Below are 22,825 nucleotides of genomic sequence, written 5' to 3'. Positions count from 1 at the left end.
TCAACCATTTCTCATCACTGAATTCGTGAATAGATTTGACTTTAGATTCCATGAATTATTGAACTTCGTTCTTCAAAGAAAGCAGGCGCAGAAGCATCTTTCCCTGGCTCAACCAATGTACTTCCGCGTAATACACAACATCACCATATTCAGCTTCCAAATCCCTCAAGAACTGTTGAAATTGCCTGTAATTAAGTCCTTTAGACCGAATGAAATTAACCACTTTTACAACAACATTCATCACATGTTCAAGGTTTGAGAAGGACTTTTTGCACAAATTTTCTTAGTGGATTGATGCAGTGGAAAGTCATCCTAGTATTATTTCCACTTCCCTTCACATCAGATTTGAGTAATGTTGCTATTCCTATTTTCTCTCCAGTCATAGATTTAGCACCATCCCTAGTTATAGCAGACATATTACTGAAGTCTAACTCACATTTTTCCAAAGTTTGTGTCAGACTCGAATACAAATTTGTTCCTCGTGTTGTACCTTTAAGTGCAAAGACACTGGCTTCCTCTGCATTTGTGAAGTCTCTATCAAACCTACAAATAAAAATGGCTACTTATGCAGTATCTGTTGATTCATCCATTGCTAAAACTCAAATTTTTTGCATTTGGATTTTAATTTTCTGAATATATCTGTTGCGAGATCCTCTATGCACCTTACTGCTGTCACACCAGACAAGCTAATATACTATATGACTTGAGCCTGTGATGGACAAAGCACATCAACTGCACTCTGAAAGCATTCTTTTACAAGTTCTCCATCAGCAAAAGGTTTTCCACTTTTAGCAATTTTTTCTGCAATCACGTAACTAACATGAACACTATTTTCAGATTCTTTATTCGTTGTGGTGAAGGTTGTATTCCTTCATCACAGCTACGCTGTCAATGCAAGTAAAGCAAACTGCCTTACCCTTATTTACAACAATAAAAATAAAGATCTGACCACTTTTCTTTATATATATATATATATATATATATATATATATATATATATATATATATATATAAAATATATATATATATATAATATATATATATATATATATATAAAAGAGCACTTTTCCTTCAATTTTTCTTCTTCTTTTTTTTTTTTTTATTACGGCTTGCCATTGTGTACTCTGAATTTTAGAACGTGAGTAACCTAGCTCAAAATCAACTGGAGAAAATCTGCTTATCACCAAATCAAACAGCATGTTTATGATCACCGTTCTCTTTGATAACTGATTGCAAGATTAAGAGAAATAAAATTCTGTTAATTTATTCCTGTTCCCCTCTATAGTAGCAGCACGCTCAACGTCATCTTTGGCGAAGTATTGACGAAAAATTGACATCTGTTGTAAACGTGTTAGAGATAAGAATCTACCCTTTTTATGGAATTGAGATTTTATGTGTAGTCAAACTCTTTGTTTTTAAAATTACATAAGATAAAGTGAATTTTTTGAAGAACTTATCATTTTTGGAAAATTTTATCTCAAATAATATCAAGAATAAGAGAAAAAAATTATGACAAAACGCTCACAAGGCAATTTTTCGTGAAATCAAAATTTATTAAAATTCTTCAATTTTTCTTCAAGATTAAAATATGGGGCCACTAAAATGACTTCAGCGGGCCACAGGTTGAAGACCCCTAATTTAGCACATGCTCATTTAAAGATGTATAAAAAGGAAGTTTGCATTAACAAAAAAGCTAAAATTTGGTCCCCCCCTTTTTGTGAAAAGCTTATAATTACATCAATTTTTAAACACAAAAAGCTGTAAAACTATTTGCACAACTTTTTACAATTGGTCTTTAGACATATTTTGAGGCTATGGAAGAAAAATTCCTTTATGTCATTTTAGACAAAGTTTGTGTCAAAAAAACTAACTGAAGCATTGTTATATATAAATTTTATATATATTCTAATTACTGTTTGGGACATGAAAAATGTAATTTAAATTTTATTGATTGCTATTTAAATCTATTGAAAAGGGTAAAAATAATATTACCAAATGGATAAAAACACTTAATTAATTTCCATTACCACTCTCAAGTGGATCTTTGCCTTCTAATTGTCTTTTGAACCACTTGATTTCATTCTGCTATATACAGCATTTTATCTTAGGTAAATATTCCTTGAGAAATTAGATTTCTAGATTTTAATTACATTTGCTACATTTTAAACTAATTATCACCATTAATATATGCAATAATATCCTATCCTGCTTTGTTAAACCTATTTATATTGTTATCTATGTAGTAGCCTAGGTATTTTACAGTAGACTTTTATGGAAGTTTCATTAACTCGATTTTTTTTTTTTTACTACTTGAAACTTTTTTCTGCTCATTTCAGGTAACACAATTTGAAAAAAAAAAAAAAAAAAAAAAAAAAAAAGAGATAAACTGAAGAATATGATGCAAGACAGATTCAACTACATGTAATCTGAAATTTTAAAATGTTAAGCTTTGTATTGTATGTTGATATATTAATTTCAGAAAGAAAGAAAAATGGCACTGATATTATAAGAAATAATGTTTCAAAATTACTGTAAATTTGATAAATACTTAATAAAATATAACAATTTGCAAAATTATTCTTATCCTCTGAATATAAAAAACTTTTAATAGAAAACACACATCAATTCAGAATATTTTATGAAAATATCATTAGCAAAATATATTTGTAGGGAGAATGCAGATTATTAGATTCTAATAAAGAATTATAATTTACATACTTTTTATCTCCATATCACAATATAATAATTCTTTTTTCCTATATAAAAAAATATATGTATATATTAATGTGTAAAAATAAAATACTTATGCAGTTTACAACCAAATGCTTAATTAATATTTTACCTATTCGTATTAAAGATATATTATTTGGTAGTATGTGATGATTAGGTACTAGCACAGCTTCAGAAGTTATTCTTTCAAAATTCAAATACAAGCCTCCTCCAGCTATAATACGCTTTGCATCACCTAAAACAAAAATAAAGATCTAAATATGTATGCCCTATTATTAATATAATGAAAATTAGAAATGATTTACTACAAATATTTTTTTACGTGAAATCTTCTCTTATATTTTCTATCACATGTATGTACAAAAATATATATACATAATATGAAAGAAAAATACTTTTTTAATTTATTAGGTTAACTAAGTTTATTAAAAAAAGATTCCCTAGAGTGTCATAAACAACCACCCAGACGGTATAGTGGTTAGCAGAGCCTGACTGCGATGCCAAAGGGTTTGAATCCTGGAGAAGACATGGATGTAAAATTGTCTGTCCCTTCAAAGGATGGCCGCCTATTAGGTGCCTCCACAATAAACTGATCACTGTTTCTGGCCTTAGTAGTGGCCAATGCCGTTATAAGCAAGTGCCCACCATTTGTTAAAAAAAAAAAAAAAGTCATAAATACTGCTAATTGTAAACCAAATGTAAAGATGATTGAAATAACAGAAAAGCAAGACAAGATATAGATGAAAGACATAAATTAATCAAAATAAAATTAAACATCAATAACTAAAAAACTACCATACACTGAAAAAGATTGGTAAAATGTTGTAAAATATCAATAAATAAAATGAAATACCAGAAACAGAAAAGAAAAACAGTAAAATGTAACAAAAATGTTCCACAATAAAATACAATTTTCTAGGAATTACATTTTAGTTGAGTAATTTATTAAGTAACCACATAACAAATCACTTTACTACAGCCTTTTATCTAATGTATATTCATGCAGCAGCAGTGCTAAATAGACAATACAAATGGAAAAACTTTAGAGAAAACCGCCAATTGGTGAGAGACAGTAAACCTGTATGGCAACCTTACAGGCTGACGGGGATAAACGAGTTTTTCTCCGGCAGTCTTCTGTGTTACACTTCAATCTTGCGCTTCACCGGAATAAGTAAACTTCGGTGCCCATGTCTGTGTTGGGTCCCTACTTTGTCTTTTCTTAAGCTATTATAATGTATCCCACTATGTTACATTTCTTTATTAACTGTATATGTCTATCTCAATTTAGATTGCTTTTTTGGTTAATGCTATCAACACTCTAGTAGGCACGTGTTACTTACGGGTACCTCACTGGTGACCCTGTCTCTCACGCCTTCTATTTCAGATTCCTAATAGCTATAAAGCTAAAAATCTGCCTTATTTTGATGAGAATGCTCTTTTTTATACTCTAAACTTTTTTTTTTTTTTTTTTTAAATTTCCTTCTCATTTTATCGTATGGATTACATGTGGTTTATCACACTGTTAAGGAGGATTTACAGGTATGAGGTCAATTTTTTTTACCAATTTGTGATTGGTCTCAATACATTTTTGCGATGAGTTTTGCTTTAAAATTATAGTTTTAATTTAAACTTAATTATTCATTGTTTAAAAATTGATCTTTGTGTAATATTTGTGCTTGCAATTTTATTGAGATATTGAATGACTTTATTAGGATACGGTACATAAGTCCTAAAGCATAGTGCAAGTCATTCAGTTAATGATTTACAAAATATTTATAATTGTTAACCATGCCAGGATCGGAAAGCTAAACCAACGATGAATATAATGTGGTGGCTCAGGATCCACAAATCTCACAAGTGGTGGTTAAAATTCCCCCTTTATGGAAAAATAATGTTAAACTTGACATAGGTTTATTCAAGTTCAAAGTAACTTTGCTATAGCAAAGATTAGCAATGATATTACAAAATATAACTATGTGATTTCTTCCATAGACACCGACACTCTTTTCGCCATTCAGATATTTTATTTAACCCCCCCGTGATGGAAAAATATAATGCCCTAAAAGCTAGGTTAATAGCGGAATTCTCAGATTCGGAAAACAAGAAAAAATATGCAGGCTTATTTCTGAACTGCATTTAGGAGATGACAAACCATCTCACTTATTGAGAAAAAATGAGAGAATTGGGTGGAAAATATACAACTGTATACTAAATAATACAATTTTTAATACAATTTTAAATATACAATTTTTAAAAAATCATTACAGCTGCAAAGGTTACCTTCCGAGGTGCACGCAATTCTGTCAATTAGTTTTGAATCCTTGGATAATTTAGCAAAAATAGCTGAAGTGCGCACGCCAATGAACAATAACATGTTTGCTTCGGTGAGCCCCCCCCCAGCGATCTGAACGATTCTTCCATTTCCCTCAAAGATCTCAAGGCTTTAAGGAGCGGAATGGCTGTGCTAAGTAAACTCGAGCGACTTTCCTGTGGAAAAACAAGAAATAAATTCCCCTGGGATCCACATAAGAGACCACACAGTTTTTCACATGATCATTTATGAGATCGTGTTAACGATTATTGTTATTTTCATTCACGATTTGGTAATAATGCATGAAAATGCTGAGTACCTTCTTCTTCTTTTCAGAATACTATAGGCCAGGAAAACTAGTAGTAGCAGCTGTCGATCGAAACTTGTCGGCAGTCGCGCATTCATGTCATTTGCTTTTTTACGATAACAGATTAAATTAACATTTTTTTATTGTTTTGGGCTCAGATGTCTCATTTGTCCCACCGACTTCTAGGTTTAAGAAAATTGATCCTGATTTGCTATAATTATTTGCTGTGAATAATTCCAGAATTTCTATGTACGGTACAAAATTATTAAACGTGAATTTAGGACTCAGACGAAACTTTTCTTGGAAGTTTTTAGTCACCGATGTACGTGCCTATAATAGAAGCCAATTTTTTAAAACATTTTTACCTTTTAATGGATTTAAAATGAGGTAGGCTCATTGAAAATATTACAAAATTAACTCGAATTGGTTCTCTTTCCGATTCTGAAAATTATTTTTCGGTAAAGCTAATATCAGGCGATTCACCATATCACAGAATTTTGAAAGACTTTTCCGACTTATTGAAGTTAAAATCTGATTTGGGCAGAGTAAAGCATAGCTTGGTTCATTACATTAAAACAAACGGTTCTCCTGCATATAAGTAAGCCACATAGGCTAAATCCTAAGTTATACGAAGCAGTAAAATTTTCTTTAATCACCAATCACAAGCCAGTTACGTATGCATTTCAACAGCATTTGGATAAGTGTTCACCTCATCAGGCTAGGCAGTTAGACTTTATTTCACAATTAAAAACCGAAGTTCATCATATAAAAGGTTCGGAGAATATTGCTGCCAATGCACTTTCGTGCATAGAAGTGATAAGCATGCTTAACCCTATCATCTATGAGGAAATTGCTAAAATGAAACAAATCGATCCAGAATTACAAATTTTACTTAAAGATTAAAAAATTTTACAACTCAAAATGTTACCTTAACTAATTGTAGCTTACCAATATATTGCGATTTGTCAGCAGGTGCCGCCTGCCCTTACATTCACTTCCCTGGCATTTCATGAGAAAGTTTTAGCAACATTGCACAATTTGTCTCACCCCGCCACTCGAATATCAACAAAGTTAATATGTTCTCGGTTTGTTTGGTCTTCCATCCGTAAAGATTGTGCAAACTTCGTATGACAGTAGATTCCATGCCAGAAAGCAAAAGTAAGCAGACATACTAGAACCCATTAATGAAATTTCCAAACCAATCACAGAGATTTGATCACGTCCACCTTGACCTCGTTGGTCTGCTACCTCCTTCTCAGAATAATGATTAATGTTTAACTATGATAGATAGGTTTACTAGATGACCCAAAGCGGTACCCATACCAGACATAATTGCATGCACAATAGCACAGGCTTTTTACGACCACTGGATTACTCAATTTGGCTGTCTGGCTGTTATTAGTACTGATCAAGGGCAACAGTTTGAAAGCAGCTTATTTTGAGCCTTTTCACAATTATTGGGAATCAAGAGGATCAGGACGTCTCCATACCACCCACAGGTGAATGGACTTAATGAGGAGTTTCACAGTCTGCTGAAAGCTGCCTTAAAAGTGTATGATACGAGTCACTGGGTGGCAGCCCTTCCAATGCTCCTGATGGGTTTCCACTCTGCTCTCAAGCAGGACACAGGGGCAGCCACTTCTGAACTTGTGTACAGAAAGACTATTTGTCTCCCAGGAGAATTTTTTTATCCAATACCTAGGGATGCATCTCCCAAACAGTTTGTGGAGGACTTAAAATCCCACTTTGCCAGTGTCTGCCCAACCACGACTTCCAGCCATGGCCAGAGCAGCTGTTTTGTTCATCTTGTACTTAACAACTCCGCACATGTTTTTTTTTTTTTTTTTTTTTTTTTTTTTTTTTTTTTTTTTGACATAATGGAGATAGAAAGCCACTCTAAGCTCCTTATAATGGACCATTTAAAGCGCTAGCAAGACGAGATAAAACATTTGATCTCGAAATAAAAGGGATTAAGCAAATGATCTCCATAGATAGACTGAAACCCGCTTTTATAACTATGGACTCAAGTTGTCTCCCAGAGTGTGAAAAAACCTTTAAAAATTTGTACCATCCATTCTGGATGATTAATCAGACCTTCCCATCAGTATGTCACATTTTGTTGACATTGCGGAGGGAATATGCAGCGGCAGCACCAAACAGGCGATACAAATGCAAAAACTCTAGAGATAACTGCCAAATGGCAAAAGACAGTAAACCTGTATGGCAATCTTACGGACTGACGAGTTTTTCTCCAGCAGTCCGTGTTACATTTCAGTCTTCTGCTTCATTGGGATAAGTCAATTTCGGTGCCCTCATCTGTGTTGGGTTCCCGCTCTGTCCTTCTTAAACTATTGTATAATGTATCCCACTATGTTACCTTTCCTTATTAAATTTCATTATTAATTGTCTATATCTATTTCAATTAACATTGCTTTTTTAGTTAATGCTATCAACACTCTTGTAGGCACGTGTTACTCATGCATACCTCATTCATATGAAAGAAAATCAAAAGTTAAACTTAATATGATTTGATCAAAAAATCATATACAGTGGAATCTTGGAACATGAATACCTCATTACGTGAACAAATTATCTGAACAAAAAATGCCTCAAATAATGAATGACATTTTAATTTATATTCATGTTAGCGACATATAGTTCTTCAGTGTTTTGAAGTAACCACAAAACACAATTAATATTCAAGGTCTTCTAGAAATGTCATTTTAATGATTCTTGTTGATAGCTCCACAGGGTCTAGAAAGAAGTAAGTGATATAGAGGAGAAAGAATATAGTTTGCAGAAAATTATGGCCAGATTGAGTTGCAGAGAGTTGTAGGGCTTTTTTGTTATCTATAATATTGTTTCTAGACAAAATGATATGCTAGAAGTTAACAATGATGACACAAAAGTCTTTCAAAATGAGCTTAATAAGAAAGAACTACAACTGCAGAAGAAGCAACAAAAGTCTTCAAAACAGGAAGAAATATCTTCAAGGAAAAAAAATTATCTCTGATGCATGAAATTTGTAAAAAATGGGGTAAGATGCAAAGTGTTCATTGAATATTATCGTCCTAACAGAGAAGTAGGAAGCTACAACATATACATTTTCAATAGCAATGTCATGACATTAGAAACATTTTAAGACTTAAGCAACAATGCATCACACTGCACAAATTTTAAGTGAAAAGGCACAGTGCTTAAGGCACAGTGGATTTCTGAGGCAAAGAAACGATAAAAGATGCCTTCTAAAGCAGCACTCCTTTCAGAAGGTGGTGCATAAAGGCATTTTTATGGAAGGGAATTTCACATCCAAACAATAGAATCTTAAATTTCCATTTACCACTTCTATACTTCTTTGTAGTTTACTGTAAAATTAAACTTTTGCCTAATTCACCTGCTTAATATTGTGGTTATCTTTCTTGTTTTAAATTTATTGATTTCCACTGACTTTGGATTATGAACTTGCATACAAAGTACTGTAATAAATTTTAAATAAGGAATCTTCTGTGGTTCAGGAACGAATTAATCCATTTTATATTAATTCCTATGGGTAGAACTGCTTTGGTTTATGAACAACCTTTAAGAACAGATTAAATTCATATACTGGATGGTTGTACCACAGGTATATCCTATATCTTGAGATACTGGTAAGCATAGGTTTGTTTGTCAAATGGGAAGTATGATGCAGCAAGCAATAACCATGATGGCCTTCTACGTGAAAGTGTGCATGAAGAAGAAAAAGCAATAATTATCAGTTTAAAATTATTGAAAATGAAAAACCTGCAGGTATTCCTCAGAAGATAAAACAGGCAGCAGTTTGAAATTATTAAAGGTAAAAATTCTGCAGGTGTTCCTCAGAAGATAAAACAGGCATCAGTTTGAAATTATTAAAGGTAAAAATTCTGCAGGTGTTCCTCAGAAGATAAAACAGGCATCAGTTTGAAATTATTAAAGGTAAAAATTCTGCAGGTATTCCTCAGACAGTAAAACAGGCAGCAACAGAAATATTAGGTATCCAAAAAAGCTTGTGCTGCTGCAGCAAAAATTGAAATTCAAATAGAAGGTGTTGGACATTTTTTTAAAGATGATTCCAAATGCTGACATTTCCATCAATAAGTCAGTAGGTGCAGAGTTGTGAGATGTGTCAGTCAAGTCTGTAGGAACTACATTTTGAAGTGAACATGTTAGTATCAAAGAGTGCAAAAATGACTAGACTGTCATTTCTCACTGAAAACTATCGCATGAAATTTTTTGGATACCTTATACCAACCCCTTCAGCAAACATATAAGCACATCAAATGCACATGCAAGCAAATATTTGCTGGTAAGATATTCAAGTATCAGCAATGATATAAAGCAGTTTATGTAGCAGCAGCTACACAGTTACACACATATATACATGTATTTTAATCTAAGCATTAGTGAAGTTCTGAGATAACTAACTGTATAAATGAAGCATGAATTAAAAATGAAGCGTCTTCAAGCTGCCCAGTTGACAAGGGAAGCCAGCAACCATAGCCTTTTGGCCTGGTTTCGAATCCTGGAGAAAGCATAAATGCAAATGAGTATATTGTATCTTTGCAGCATGGGGACACTGTGAAGCTGAAAGTTCTCTCGAAAGCATGATGGCAAAGGAAGAGGAGTAGGAGACCCCTGGAACCATCTGCTATCAAAATTGTGCCACAGCTAGGTCAAACTGTCATCTAAAAGGTGCTCAAGGCATTGGCCAAGCACAGACACTTATAGTCACTATGAATTTATAGACAAGGATTGAGATCCTCTCAGATCACGAGGATAAGAAATAACAACAGTATTTTCAATCTTACTAGTGTATATTCTATTAATAAAAATTTAATCAAGTTATATTTGGATTTGTCCTCATATATTTGAACAGTTGCACATACTTGCATGTGTTTATTTACTATATAACTAATAGTGAAAGAAATTATAGAATTTTTTCCTTTATACTTTAATATGCATATCAAATGATGATAGAGGACATCTTAATGCATCCAGAGTTTCAAGATCTAAATTATGAATAATATAACACACATAAATTCCAGGTTTGCTAAACAGACTTTCAACAAAAATGATAATAAACTATAATTAAATATTTTCATAACTGCCAAAATCGTGCAAATAGCTCAATTAATTTAAAATGTTTTACTAAAGTAAATTTTGGAGCTGTTTATATCTGATCTTGCTACATAGCAATTAAATTGATTTTTGTTGAAACTCTTCTTAAAAAAAAAAAAAAAGCAAAATCGATTAGCAATGGAAAAACGTGCCCCAGTTTTTTTTTTTTTTTTTTCTTTACATCTCATATTTTAGTGGAGTAGATTAGAACTGTTTAGCAGTTCTGAAATCTACTTCAGCTTCCATTTTTCTTCTACAAGTTGTAGTTTCTTCTACAATTGTAAACTTTTAGTAGTGCTCAGTGATGTGATAAATCTCATAGGTTTAATGATATTCAAATAGCAATCAATATATTTTATCTAAAATCTAATTTAAATATTACCAAAAATTTAATATAAATATAATGATACTGAAAGTATTTTTCCCAATATTTTTTTTATTTCATTTTCAGAACATTTAATCAAGATTCTATTGCTAATTATCAGTTTGAAATTAAGACTAAGTTTGCAACATTCTACTTTTAAATCCATCATAGAAATTATCAAGGAATAAATTTTATGTTTGCTGTTTCATCATTATTTAGTAAGATAAGTTATTTTGAACTGCAGCTTTAAGAAGCATTTTGAGAAAACATAAACTCTTTCAAATGGATTTGTTAAATGACACACAATTCCAGTAGAGCCTTGATTATCCCAATTGATCTGGAAATAATACAACTGTACAGGTAATCTTGCAAAAAATGTTCTTACTTTTAAAAATAATTATTTGAAGCAACTGATTTATTCATATATACCAACCATGATTATCTTAATCTCTTATCATTATCTTAAATAAATATTTTTTCAACATTTTTATTTTATCAAATTACATTTTTTAGCACAATGAACATAAAAAAAAAAAAATACAAGTGTTTTATATGTTGACTAATATGGGATATGGTCTTTTCTGCTTACACTGTATTGTCCAGTATGTGCTGTGGCTTAAATTTTATTTCAGTGCAGTGTTCAGAATGGAAAACTGAAAATTTTATTTTCATCATTATGCTCTTTTATTTTAAAAAAGGGGAAAAAATGCCAGTCAAACATCTGCATTGCACATGGACAAAGTGCTGCTTCTTAAGAAACAGTTTGAAGGCGATTTAAAAAAAATTAAGTATGAAAATTTCAGCCTTAAAGATGATGTTTGCTCTGGCTGACAGTGGACAGTAAATCAGGATGTACTAAAAAAAGCAGTCTCTGGAAATGCATGTCACATAATTCAGGAGTTAGCAGACAGATTAAATATTCTAAAAATTACTGTGCACAATCATTTAAAGAAGACTGGATATGTAAGCAGCTGTGATGTATGGATATCCCATTCTAACAAAGTAGAACATGCTTGGTCAAATTTCAGTATGTAATTCTTTGTTGAAATATAATACAGAAACTTCTCTCTCTCTCTTTTTTTAAGGGGGGGGCTTATTTTACTGGAGATGAGAACTTTGAAAAATGTGTGGTATGCCAGTATGCCATGACTTAATGATGTGATAAACTGTTACAACAGTGACACTAATTCTGGAGACAGGGCCGTCAAAAGAATCATATCTGCATCCCATAAACACGACCTGTTGTCAATGAGATACATATACTGTGTTGCTGCCTATTCATTTGAACAATTCATGTAAATATCTGTGATTAAATTGACTTCCCATTCTCCATGTTCTTTTTACCTACTGTATTTCTACATTCACATTTCATATTCCAACATGCATTATAATATGAAAATTATTGCCATATTTTATCACACCTTAAAGTTGTAACCATCAGTTCTGTTGTATCCTGTATAAAATTCATAATCCTCACAACTTTAACACACAACAGAAAAGAAAAAAAATCACTTTTTAATTTATAAGTGATTATTTTGAGGAATATCAGCAGCTAAAATGAATATTCCAGTATGCTATATTTTAACCCAAATTGAAAATAACACATATTAAATATTTATAATCCTACCTTCATTTAAGAAACAACCAGCTTTCATTGCTAGATCCAAAATGGATATTCCAGCTTCGAATGGAATTTCTGATACAGCTGAAAGTGGGAAAACTTGTTTCACTTCTTCTATGTTTAATTTTGCTAATGACGCTACATCAGAATGGTAAAAAACCTTTGTAGATATTTCAGCTGCCTTCAGACCTTGTTCTGGAGGAGGGAAAAATTCAGACAAAACTGATCACAAATACAGTTTGGAATTACTTACATACAAAATAAATATTTATTTCAATTTGAAATACAGTCTTTATAAGAAGATATGTTTACATAACAGAAAGTGAATAATGCATGTGAAATATTGCATATTTAGATGGAAAGTTAGATTCATCAATTATTCAAATATACAAGTGCACAATCTATGTGAAATGGGACAACATCAGACTTGAAAGACCTTCCATGAGGCATACATTTATGCTACACATTAGAAAGTACATTAAAAACTCTATATAGAGAATCCATTTGACTGGGATTAAACCCACGATATTATTTCAGCTGCTAGAATATACGCTTTATATACTTCCCAATCTCGCAAAGTAAAAAACAGAAGATTTCTGAACCAAACCCAAAACATGAAATGTAAAATTTCATGTTTTGGGTAATAATGTAAAAATTCATGTTTTGGTATTTGTAGGAAAAAATTCACTCATATCAAAAACATAATTAAAAAAGAAAATGAAAAATTGCATTTTCTTAAATATATTCATAGTAGCTGAAATTGTTTTATTAAAAATGAATCAGACAATTCAGATTCATAACACTTATTATCTAGTTTATATTTAGTTATCAAGATACTGTGTAGTCATAGAGCAGCATGACTGAGTCTTGTTTCATCTTTTTTTTTTTTTTTTTTTTAATACTAAAACTACAGATCCATTCTGCTTTGCTGTGAAGTACAGTTAATACAACTTTGACAACATTAGCAATCCTATCATATTTAAGAATTCCACCTACAGTACACATCTTTCCCATGAAACTAACCAAAGCATCTAATATCAATGAGAATGGGACTATTTGCTGTCAAGACATATTTTTCTTTACACGACTGTATTATATCTTGCTGTAAGTATGTAATTATATATGTTAAGTTGATTTAAAATTAATAACTCTGTTTAATTTAATTATTTCATTTAATTTAATAAATATTTTATACAAAATGTTTTTGTGTACAGTTTTATACAAATACACCATTACACATGACATATTAATTTTAAGAGAGTAATGTGCTAACAGGATTCCAAAGTAATTTAATTTTCCATTCAGATTTCATAAAAACGTGAATTTCCTGCTTGTATGTGTGATTTCCCTGAACTAGCCAATAAAATTTCAAGAAATTTTAGCGAATTATGTAAATATTGTACCCGCATAATTTTAAAACTGATAACATAACTTCTGATATAACAGAAGTTTAGCCCCAGTTCTCTTTGATAATGACATAATTTTTCAACTAACTGTCTGTAATTTCTTTATATGTCATAAATAACTATATATATATATATATTACAAGCAACCTTTATTAAGTATACAAAAGGTAAACAGAATTATTAAACTAAATAAATTTAATACGAGTATAATATGACACGATATAGTACAGTCATGTAAAGAAAAGTAAGTCTTGACGGTAAATGGTCACAGTGAAATGGTGACGGCGAAAAGTCCTAGACCCATATCAATACCTTCAGGCTATAATAATTCTGATTCCTCCCACTGCATGCTATACCATCATTTCCTCCATTTTTTGTTGTATGTAGAAATGGGAATTTGTCCACAAAATATTGAATGCTATTAAAATAAGTATCATCACTTTCTCTTTAATTAGCATTTTCTGCAAAATGTAGTGTTTCAATTTTCAGTGGAAAACTTCTGATGATGTAATTACATGCAGTTTTAAAATACAGTGAAAGATATACAAAAAATTACTTCTCTTATTATATTTTAGCTATTTTTAGCAATTTTGAAGCATAGTTTCTATTAAGCAAATGTTTACCTTCTTTCTGATTTTACAAATTTCTGTCAAATCTTTTAGTTTTTTTTTTTTTTAATTACTGAAGGCTTGACAAATTCAGTGAGAAATCTTTGTATCAATATTTACAGAAAAATATCTTTCTTCATTCTTCTTATGCAGGCTTTCTTCATTCATTTTCATTTTCTTGGGAATAGATTCAACAAAACAAGGTTTCTTGTCTTTATAAGTAGCTCTGAGCTCACTATTTGATCTTCTTACACGTAAGTAACCACTACCTTGTGTGCACATGCATTAATATTTTTCTTATTTCTTCTTTATGAATCTGATGGAAAGATTTTAAACTTTGTTTCTGGTTAACTGTTTTCTTTAAGTAATATAATACATCCACTAAAATTTGATCTATGCTTACTGATAACAGAGCAGCTGCTGAATTTATTAATCAACATGGATAATGCATAATGATTACTTCCTTTTGTTGTTTTTTCAGAAAAGCTGCCATACCTTTTTGATGACCAGTCATAAAAGGAGCATTTTCTGTACAGAAACACAGTTTGATGTATGAGTATTTACTTTGCTAAATTCATTAACAATCATAATTGAAATATTCTAACCAACTGAATCACCAACACAGGATTAGGATGACACAAAACATTTTTTTTTATTTTATCCCTTGTCACATTACAATAAAATGCAATGATTGTATAAAACTTACAATCATTTTCCTTGCTTCCATCAACAGACAAGCAAAGCAGAAAGGAGATTTTGCAAAACATTTGCTATCTCATTAAGAATGGCAGAAGATTTTGTTTTAACACACAAATATTTCTTTGTTACATCTGCTTATGAAATGTCTTCCTAAATAAATGATTAACATGATCTGCAGCATTCAAAACAATATTGTATTCAAGCAAATACTGAGTAAACTGACATCTGGCCTCTAATAATACTAACTTTAAAATCAGTAGATTTTTTAAGAAGAATTGCTGATTTTCAGATTTTTACACAAATTTTCAACATTTATGTTTTTTTTTATGATTTTAGGTGTTTCACAATATCACTTTTACATATGAAATATTATAAAATTACACCCACATATGTTGAAAAATGCATAGGTATTTCCTTTGCATAATTCTTTAATACAAAGAAACTCATCCTTGTAAGCTGGTCTAAAACACTGACAATACTCATTTTTTCAAATAAATTTTATTGATAGAAATTTTAATAAAGCACATAAAACAATATTTGACATAACTTGTTATATATTGCAACCACCAATTTATACAGGAAAGATTAAGGGAATTTTGCCAAGACAGTGAAGATACAATCGTTACTTTTATATAATTCTGTTATAATGTAGGAACTTTAAAGATACCACAATAATGCTAATGCATTAAAGAAAATCTTAAAGAAATTTACAAAACACCAACTTAAATGATGCTGAACTAAATCTGTTTTAAAGACAGTAAAATGATGATTAATCAGCACAGCGATGAACAGTATAAGAATACTCAAGTGATAAAATGCCCCATAATTTCTTCCCTCACAAAGAAAAAAAAAAAAAAAAAGGTGGATTTGCTTGATCACATGTAACATGAAAAACGGTAATCCCAAAGTTGAAATTGGGATTACCATTCTTCCTCACATAACCCTCCCGACCATGGCGGTTTTTTTTTTTTTTTTAATGGATAAAAATATACACCAAAATAAATAAATAAAAATTTTAAAAAATCCGAAAGCTTTCAGATTTTATATTACACCCAAAGAGGCGTACTTCAATGTTTTGTGTGTTACCTTTACTTATTAAATACGTAGCATATTCGGAAACTAAGTACCGTTTCATTCTAGCGCCGTCGCAGCGCTGTGGTAGGCATCCCGCGCATGCGCACTAGTCTTTCTTGTTCACCGACTTTCAATTGTCGCCATTTTGGTTGCTCTATGTTGTGTTTTCAGTTTACTGTGCACATTCAAAATGTTTAAGACAATTAGTTCTCCTGCTGACTGTGAGATTCGTGGCGTGATTAAATTTTTGAACGCGAGGAATGTTAAACCGGCCGAAATTTATCATCAAGTGACAGAAGTTACAATGAATATGCGATAAGTGATGGAATGGTGAGAAAGTGGGTAAGAATGTTTAATGCAGGTCGAACAAATGTCCACGCCGAGGCTCGGAGTGGTCGGCCTTCTGTTGTCACCAATGATTTGGTAAGGAAGGTTGATGAAGCAATTCATGAGAACAGACGCTTCACAATGACAACTCTTTCAGAGGCATTTCCACAAATTTCATGTACTGTTTTGTTTGAAATTGCATCTGACCACTTGAATTATCGCAAACTGTGTTCCCGATGGGTTTCAAAAATGCTTACTGATGTTCACAAAACAAAGCGACTTGGTAGTGCCCTGGCATTTCTCCCGCGGTACAGTGATGAGGAAGAAAACTTTTTAAACCAAATTGTGACAGGTGATGAAACTTAGGTGTGTCATTTCACACCAGAATCGAAACAACAATCGATGGATTGGAGACACACTCATTCTTCGAAAAAACAAAAGTTCAAAGTGACAATGTCATCACAAAAAATCATGTGCACTGTCTCCTGGGATAGAAAAGGCATTTTGCTTACTGAATTTCTTCCCAGAGGTGAAACTGTTTATGCAGCACGATATTGTGAAACTTTAACAAAACTAAGGTGTGCCATTCAAAACAAACGAAGAGGAATGCTCAGTAAAGGAATTGTGTTGCTCCATGACAATGCTTGGCCCCATACAGCTGGTGTCACTCAATCGTTAATTCGACAGTTTCATTGGGAGCAGTTCGATCACCCGCCGTACAGCCCAGACTTGGCGCCGTCCGACTATCACTTGTTCCTGCACATGAAGCGTGAGCTTGGTGGCAAGCGCTTTGGATCCGATGATGACATGAAAAATGCTGTGGAGTCGTGGTTATCGAAACTGGCGGGAAGTTTCTTTGACGATGGTATACAAAAACTGGTCACCCGCTATGACAAGTGTTTGATCATTGGCGGAAACTATGTTGAAAAAGTTTAAGACATGTATTTTCATGTAAAAATAAAATTGGATTTGAAAAAATTGTTTTACTATTTTTTTTTTCTCAAAACGGTACTTAGTTTCCGAATACGCCTCGTATCATGTTCTTCGCACTTAAACCATAAAATTCAATTCAATAGCAATATCACAAAATACTTAAAACAGCATATCTTTAGAATTTCCGATACACAGTCTTGCATGCTGGAGATAAAAATGTTTTTTAGTGTTGCCATTGCACGCTTTGAAATCATTGAGTTTGTTAATCAAGAATTATTTAATGTCTGATAAAATATGAAATATATAATAAAACAAATTCCAAATTAGGGTTTCTATATGCCCATATTCGGTGGAGGATTCCATTATTGAAAATTTGATGGCTCTAGGTACCGTTGTTTTATCACAATACGAGAAACAAAAATTTAACATGAAAATTTTTTTAAATATTTTTTTTTTCTGATTTCTTTGGCAAGTTATTTAATTTACATTAAAACTTTCTAATTTTACTGATATCTGTTACCCCCCCTTGGATTTTTCTTCAACTTAACCATATCATATATATACTATCCCCCAAAAGTTAAGGAACAGCATGTTTTTCAAAGTTCATCATTACACAAGTGTCAGTAATGTTTAAATTCACAGTTTATATGCATAACAGTAACAAAGTTTAAGAAAATATATGCAAAAAAAATAGCTACCACTTTTATTTCATAGAAATGAATGCTTACATAGGAGTTGGAGAAAAAAAGCAAAAATTGGATTCACAGGTCAGCTTTGGTATGAGAAGGTTGCATCCTGAAGTACTCTGTAAATAATATTTTTCTTAACTTCTGCTGCAATTTCTCTCAAAATGTCAGAAAAGAAGGAACCCCCAGATAGACATACCACGAGCAGTCCGATGGAAATTACGAACGAGACGATAGAATAACTGATTAAACAAAAGCTGAATAAACGTGATCAGGAAATTATTTTTGACATGGCTGAAGAGGAATATCGCAATGAATATGGATCAAGTAGATTGATAAACCGAGAAAACCCTATATTTAAGCAAATTCTTGCTGCAGAAACTGAGGATTATATTAAGCAAAGGAACAAAGAAAAATTATGTAAATTAAAAGAAGCCACTAAGGAAAAGGAAAAGAAAGAACAAAATGAAAAGCTTAAGAAAATATTCCCTAACCTAATGAAAGGAATTGCTGAGTCAGGCAAGAGAGCAGAATCCACCGCAAGCAGCTCAGATTAGACACTTCCCCGTAAAAGAGAAAAAATAACCGAAGGTGATACTATAAGATCTGAAATTTCACAGTAGAATAGATTTAGCAGTTTACCATCCGAAATCTTGATTGAAAACCGCACTGAAATTACCCCTGGCACTGAAGATAATAACATCCCTCCGATAGTCAGCACACAAGAAAAGCTGAACTGGTTAGAACTTGACAGCATTTTAAGACAAATTTGCACAGCTGAATATGAATCCCAACTTAGAAGAAACTCTATTTTTATTTTTCCGAAAAATACTGAAGACCGTCGAAATATCACGTTAATACTTGACCAATTAAAAAGAAGTTATCATACCTACTTATTTGACAGTGAAAGAACTATGAAGGCTTTACTTAAAAATATATCCCAGAGATTATCCCTGAAGAAGAAATTTTTAATAATCTAATGCAAAGAAAATTCCCTGTCAGAAAAGTAAAACAGTTCACTAGAAAATCCAGAGAAAACTATGAAAAACTGCCTCTATATTTCATTGAACTAGACAACAGCCCTGAAGGAAATGCAATTTTTAATGTAAACAACATTTTTATTTTCAACGTCAGGATAGAAAAGTACCGAAGTTCAGTAAAGTGCACTACCCAGTGCTATAAATGCCAGAGGTTTGGGCACACACAGCACAGATGCCATCACCCTGCCCATTGCTGTAAATGCAGACTTAATCATAGGATAAATGAATGCAATATGAACAAGGAAGATACCCCTAAATTTTTTTCTGCAAATTAAACCCCGTAAGTTTGTACACTGGATGTTTAGAATTTCAACACCGACTTGCCGAAATTAATAAGAAAAAGATTTAGCAAAACCATCCTTTTAAAATTCCGAAGCAAGCAAGAAACCCAGAGCCGGAGAAAAACGATGAAAATTTCCTGAAACCTAAAGTCACTCAAGATCATAGAAGACCTAGTTTTAGCAGCATTCTACAGTATAAAGCAGAAGAAGAAAATCAAGAAAATATCTTTCAAACTCTTCAGACAGTCTCCCAAAATTCAGGAATTCTTACGCATATGAAAAAGCTTATGATACTTATTTAAAAATTAAGGAACTGTAAAAACATGACAGAAAAACTCATGATAGGTTTTCAAGCCATACAGTATCTGATGGAAAGTGCCGAAATTCAAGATTAAGGGACTTATCTAGAAGAATTATTTTTTGTTCTCATCTTTAACTCAGTTTTCAAGCAGCGTCTAACGGGGTCAGTACTTGGGAGGGTGACCACCCATGTGACTGGCCCCAATGAATTGCATCTTTTCACCATCACTAGACCACTCGCCGGCTAACTCTTCCCACCTCGCTTTTCCACACAGCCCAGATGCTTTCTAAATTTTACATCTTTCCAAGTAACGTACCAAGAGTACAAGTACCAACTTCACCTTTTTAGGTGTGGAGGTATCCCCTTTGCATTTTTGTTTGCCTATGGGAATATCCAAGATAGGCAGTAAAAGTCGGAGACCGACTAAAGGCTGCCCAAGACAGCATCATTAGATGAGATTAGAATGCAAAAATTGCAATTTTTGTCCACGCGTGTTGATCTTCAGTTGTTATTACAGTTTCGTTGACAATATAGAGAAGTCGTTTGCCCGCTTCGTTAAGGTGGCGGGCAATCAGATGGACAGAAATGGGGATGTCACAAGCTGATGTTGCTTGACATCTAAATGTGGCTCGTAGTGTAATCCACCGACTATGGAATCAGTTTGCATCTAAGGATTCTGTACCTAGAAGATACATTTCAGGCAGACCTAGAGTTACAACAGCTGCGGAAGATAATTACTTGGCTCTTTTGCGCCAAAGCAGGAGTAACATTTCTGTGCCTCAGCTCAAGGCAAAATCATTTAGTCACAACAGGAACAAGAATCTTAACTACTACAGTGTACAGATGTCTGCACAATACAGGTCTGTATGCAAGACGACCAGTTGTTTGTGACCCCCTTGAACCGAGGACACAGAGGTGTCCGTTTATGTTGGGCAAGAGTACACGTCTCTTGGACCAGTCAACAATGGGTGTCTGTTCTCTTCACAGATCAGTCCAGGTTCACCACTAGGAGAGTGATTCAGGACATCAGCTGATCTGGAGGAAACATCACAACAGTTACAACCAATCCCACATTTTGGAAAGACACAGTTACGGAGGTGGTGGAATAATGGTTTGGCTGGGATTTGTCTCGGAGATCATGCTGACCTGTACGTGTTCCATGAAGGAACCTTGACCAGTACGAAATATTGAGACCAGATCCTTGATCAATATGTTCGCCCATATGCCGCTACTATTGGTCCTGGATTTCTTCTGATGGATGACAATGTGCGGCCTTTGCAGGGACATTTCAACATGACTTGGTTCCATGCCACAATTAAAAATTGATCAGAAGATTCTTGTTGGAAAATAAAATTATGCCGCTAAATTGGCATGGAAATTCACTAGATTTATAACCATTTGGAAACTTCTGACATATTTTTAAGGAACATTTTAGCAAAATGGGTTATATGACAAAAGAGCACATGATTAAGTGATATAAAAGTTTGGTTCCAGGATAAAGATGCAAAAGATATACACAAGACTAGTAGAGTCAATGTTTAAGTACAATATGCTACAGGAGGACACATTTCCTATTAATTTTATTATTATCACTGTATATGAATGTACGTATATATACTATTGAAGAAAAATCTTTTTGTCCCAATTAATTTGCCCACTATATATGTATGTATATGTATATACCGGGTGGCCATAATTAAACTGACAGTGCTCACAGTGTTCTGTAGCGCGATCTGTTTGAGAGAATTATGCCACATTTTGTAGGAAGATTAAACAAGATGGGGGACGAAGGATTCCACGAAAAAACAAGTTAGTTCCAAAAGTCAACGATAGGGAAATATTTGACGCTGTGTAATAGAAAATAGAGTGTTAACAAATGCAAATTAATACGGAAATCACCTTTTATTTTGCATTCAAATGAAGTTCAATGTGGCTGCCGTTGTTGTGGACCACATATTGCATTCTGTGCACAGTATGCACAACAGCAGAAAGTAACATGTCTGCAGGAATCTCCCGTACAGTCCGTGATGTGTTATCCTTCAACGTAGCCAGGTCTTGGACCACTCCTTGATAGACCTTGGACTTAAGGTAACCCTACAGCCAGAAGTCACATGGGGTAAGATCAGGTGACCGAGGTTGCCATGCAGTCGGAAAGTAGTGGCTAATGACTCTTTCTGTTGTGAATTTCTGTCGTAGCACCTGTTGCACCCGTACAGCAACGTGTGGAGGGGCTACATCTTGTATGAAAATGATTTCCTCCAGGCATTGTCTTTGCTGAAGTGCCGGAATGACAAAGCTGTTCAACATGTGGTGATATTTCTCTCCGGTAACAGAACAGGTTTCCGGTCCTGTTGGGGTTATGTTCTCATAGAAGAATGTACCTACGATAAATTCCGCTGTGAACCCACACCAAACAGTTACCTTTGGTGAATGTAAGGGAATTGATGTGACAGCATGTGGTGATTTGTCATCCCAAATTCGGCAGTTCTGGGTATTCACTGTTCCATTCAGGTAAAAGTGGGCCTCGTCTTCCCATAAGATTTTTCATGGCCAAGCATCATCCACCTCCATTCTGGCAAGTAAGGTGAGAGCAAAAGTCAATTGCTTATCATGGTCGGGGTACAGTAACTCCTGTACACGGCTGATCTTGTATGGATAGAAGTTGATAATCTTTCGTAAGATTTTCCATACCGTATTGTAAGGCATATCGATATTCCAAACTACTCCACGAGTGCTAGAGGTGGCAGCAGTATTGTCTGGTCCTCTGTCGACAATCGCCATGGCAACTGCATCGATTGTATCCTGTGGTACAGGTCTTCGTCCTCTGCCTGACTGAACCTTCAGAGAACTGTTTTCTCAAATGTCGCAACCATTGCTTTTAGCCCATTAACTGACACAGGACCGTTACCTTTACACATTTTTTTGTGCGTTTTAAAAGCACGAAGAGCAGCTGACGCGTTGCACTGGTTGAGGTAAAAGAATTTGATCAGTAACGCACGCT

The 22,825-nt window shown here is 33.3% G+C and overlaps 1 protein-coding gene across 1 annotated transcript in view; it reads right to left on the bottom strand.

Annotated features, from left to right (window-relative positions):
- Positions 1-22,825, bottom strand: part of TyrRS-m (Tyrosine--tRNA ligase, mitochondrial) — a 107,790-nt gene that overhangs the window by 5,370 nt on the left and 79,595 nt on the right. Inside the window, exons 11-13 of the mRNA XM_085824907.1 lie at positions 12,476-12,664; positions 2,843-2,965; positions 2,719-2,756 (exon numbers count right to left, since the gene is read on the bottom strand). Coding sequence (XP_085681033.1) covers positions 2,722-2,756; positions 2,843-2,965; positions 12,476-12,664 — 347 coding nt within the window. The 3' untranslated portion in view covers positions 2,719-2,721. The remainder of the gene's footprint in view (positions 1-2,718; positions 2,757-2,842; positions 2,966-12,475; positions 12,665-22,825) is intronic.

This window comes from Stegodyphus dumicola, chromosome 10 (assembly GCF_044657685.1).
Source record: "Stegodyphus dumicola isolate Sdum_Otavi_A_Nest chromosome 10, ASM4465768v1".
Lineage (NCBI taxonomy): Eukaryota > Metazoa > Arthropoda > Arachnida > Araneae > Eresidae > Stegodyphus > Stegodyphus dumicola.
This window is presented reverse-complemented; position numbering and strand designations above follow the sequence as displayed.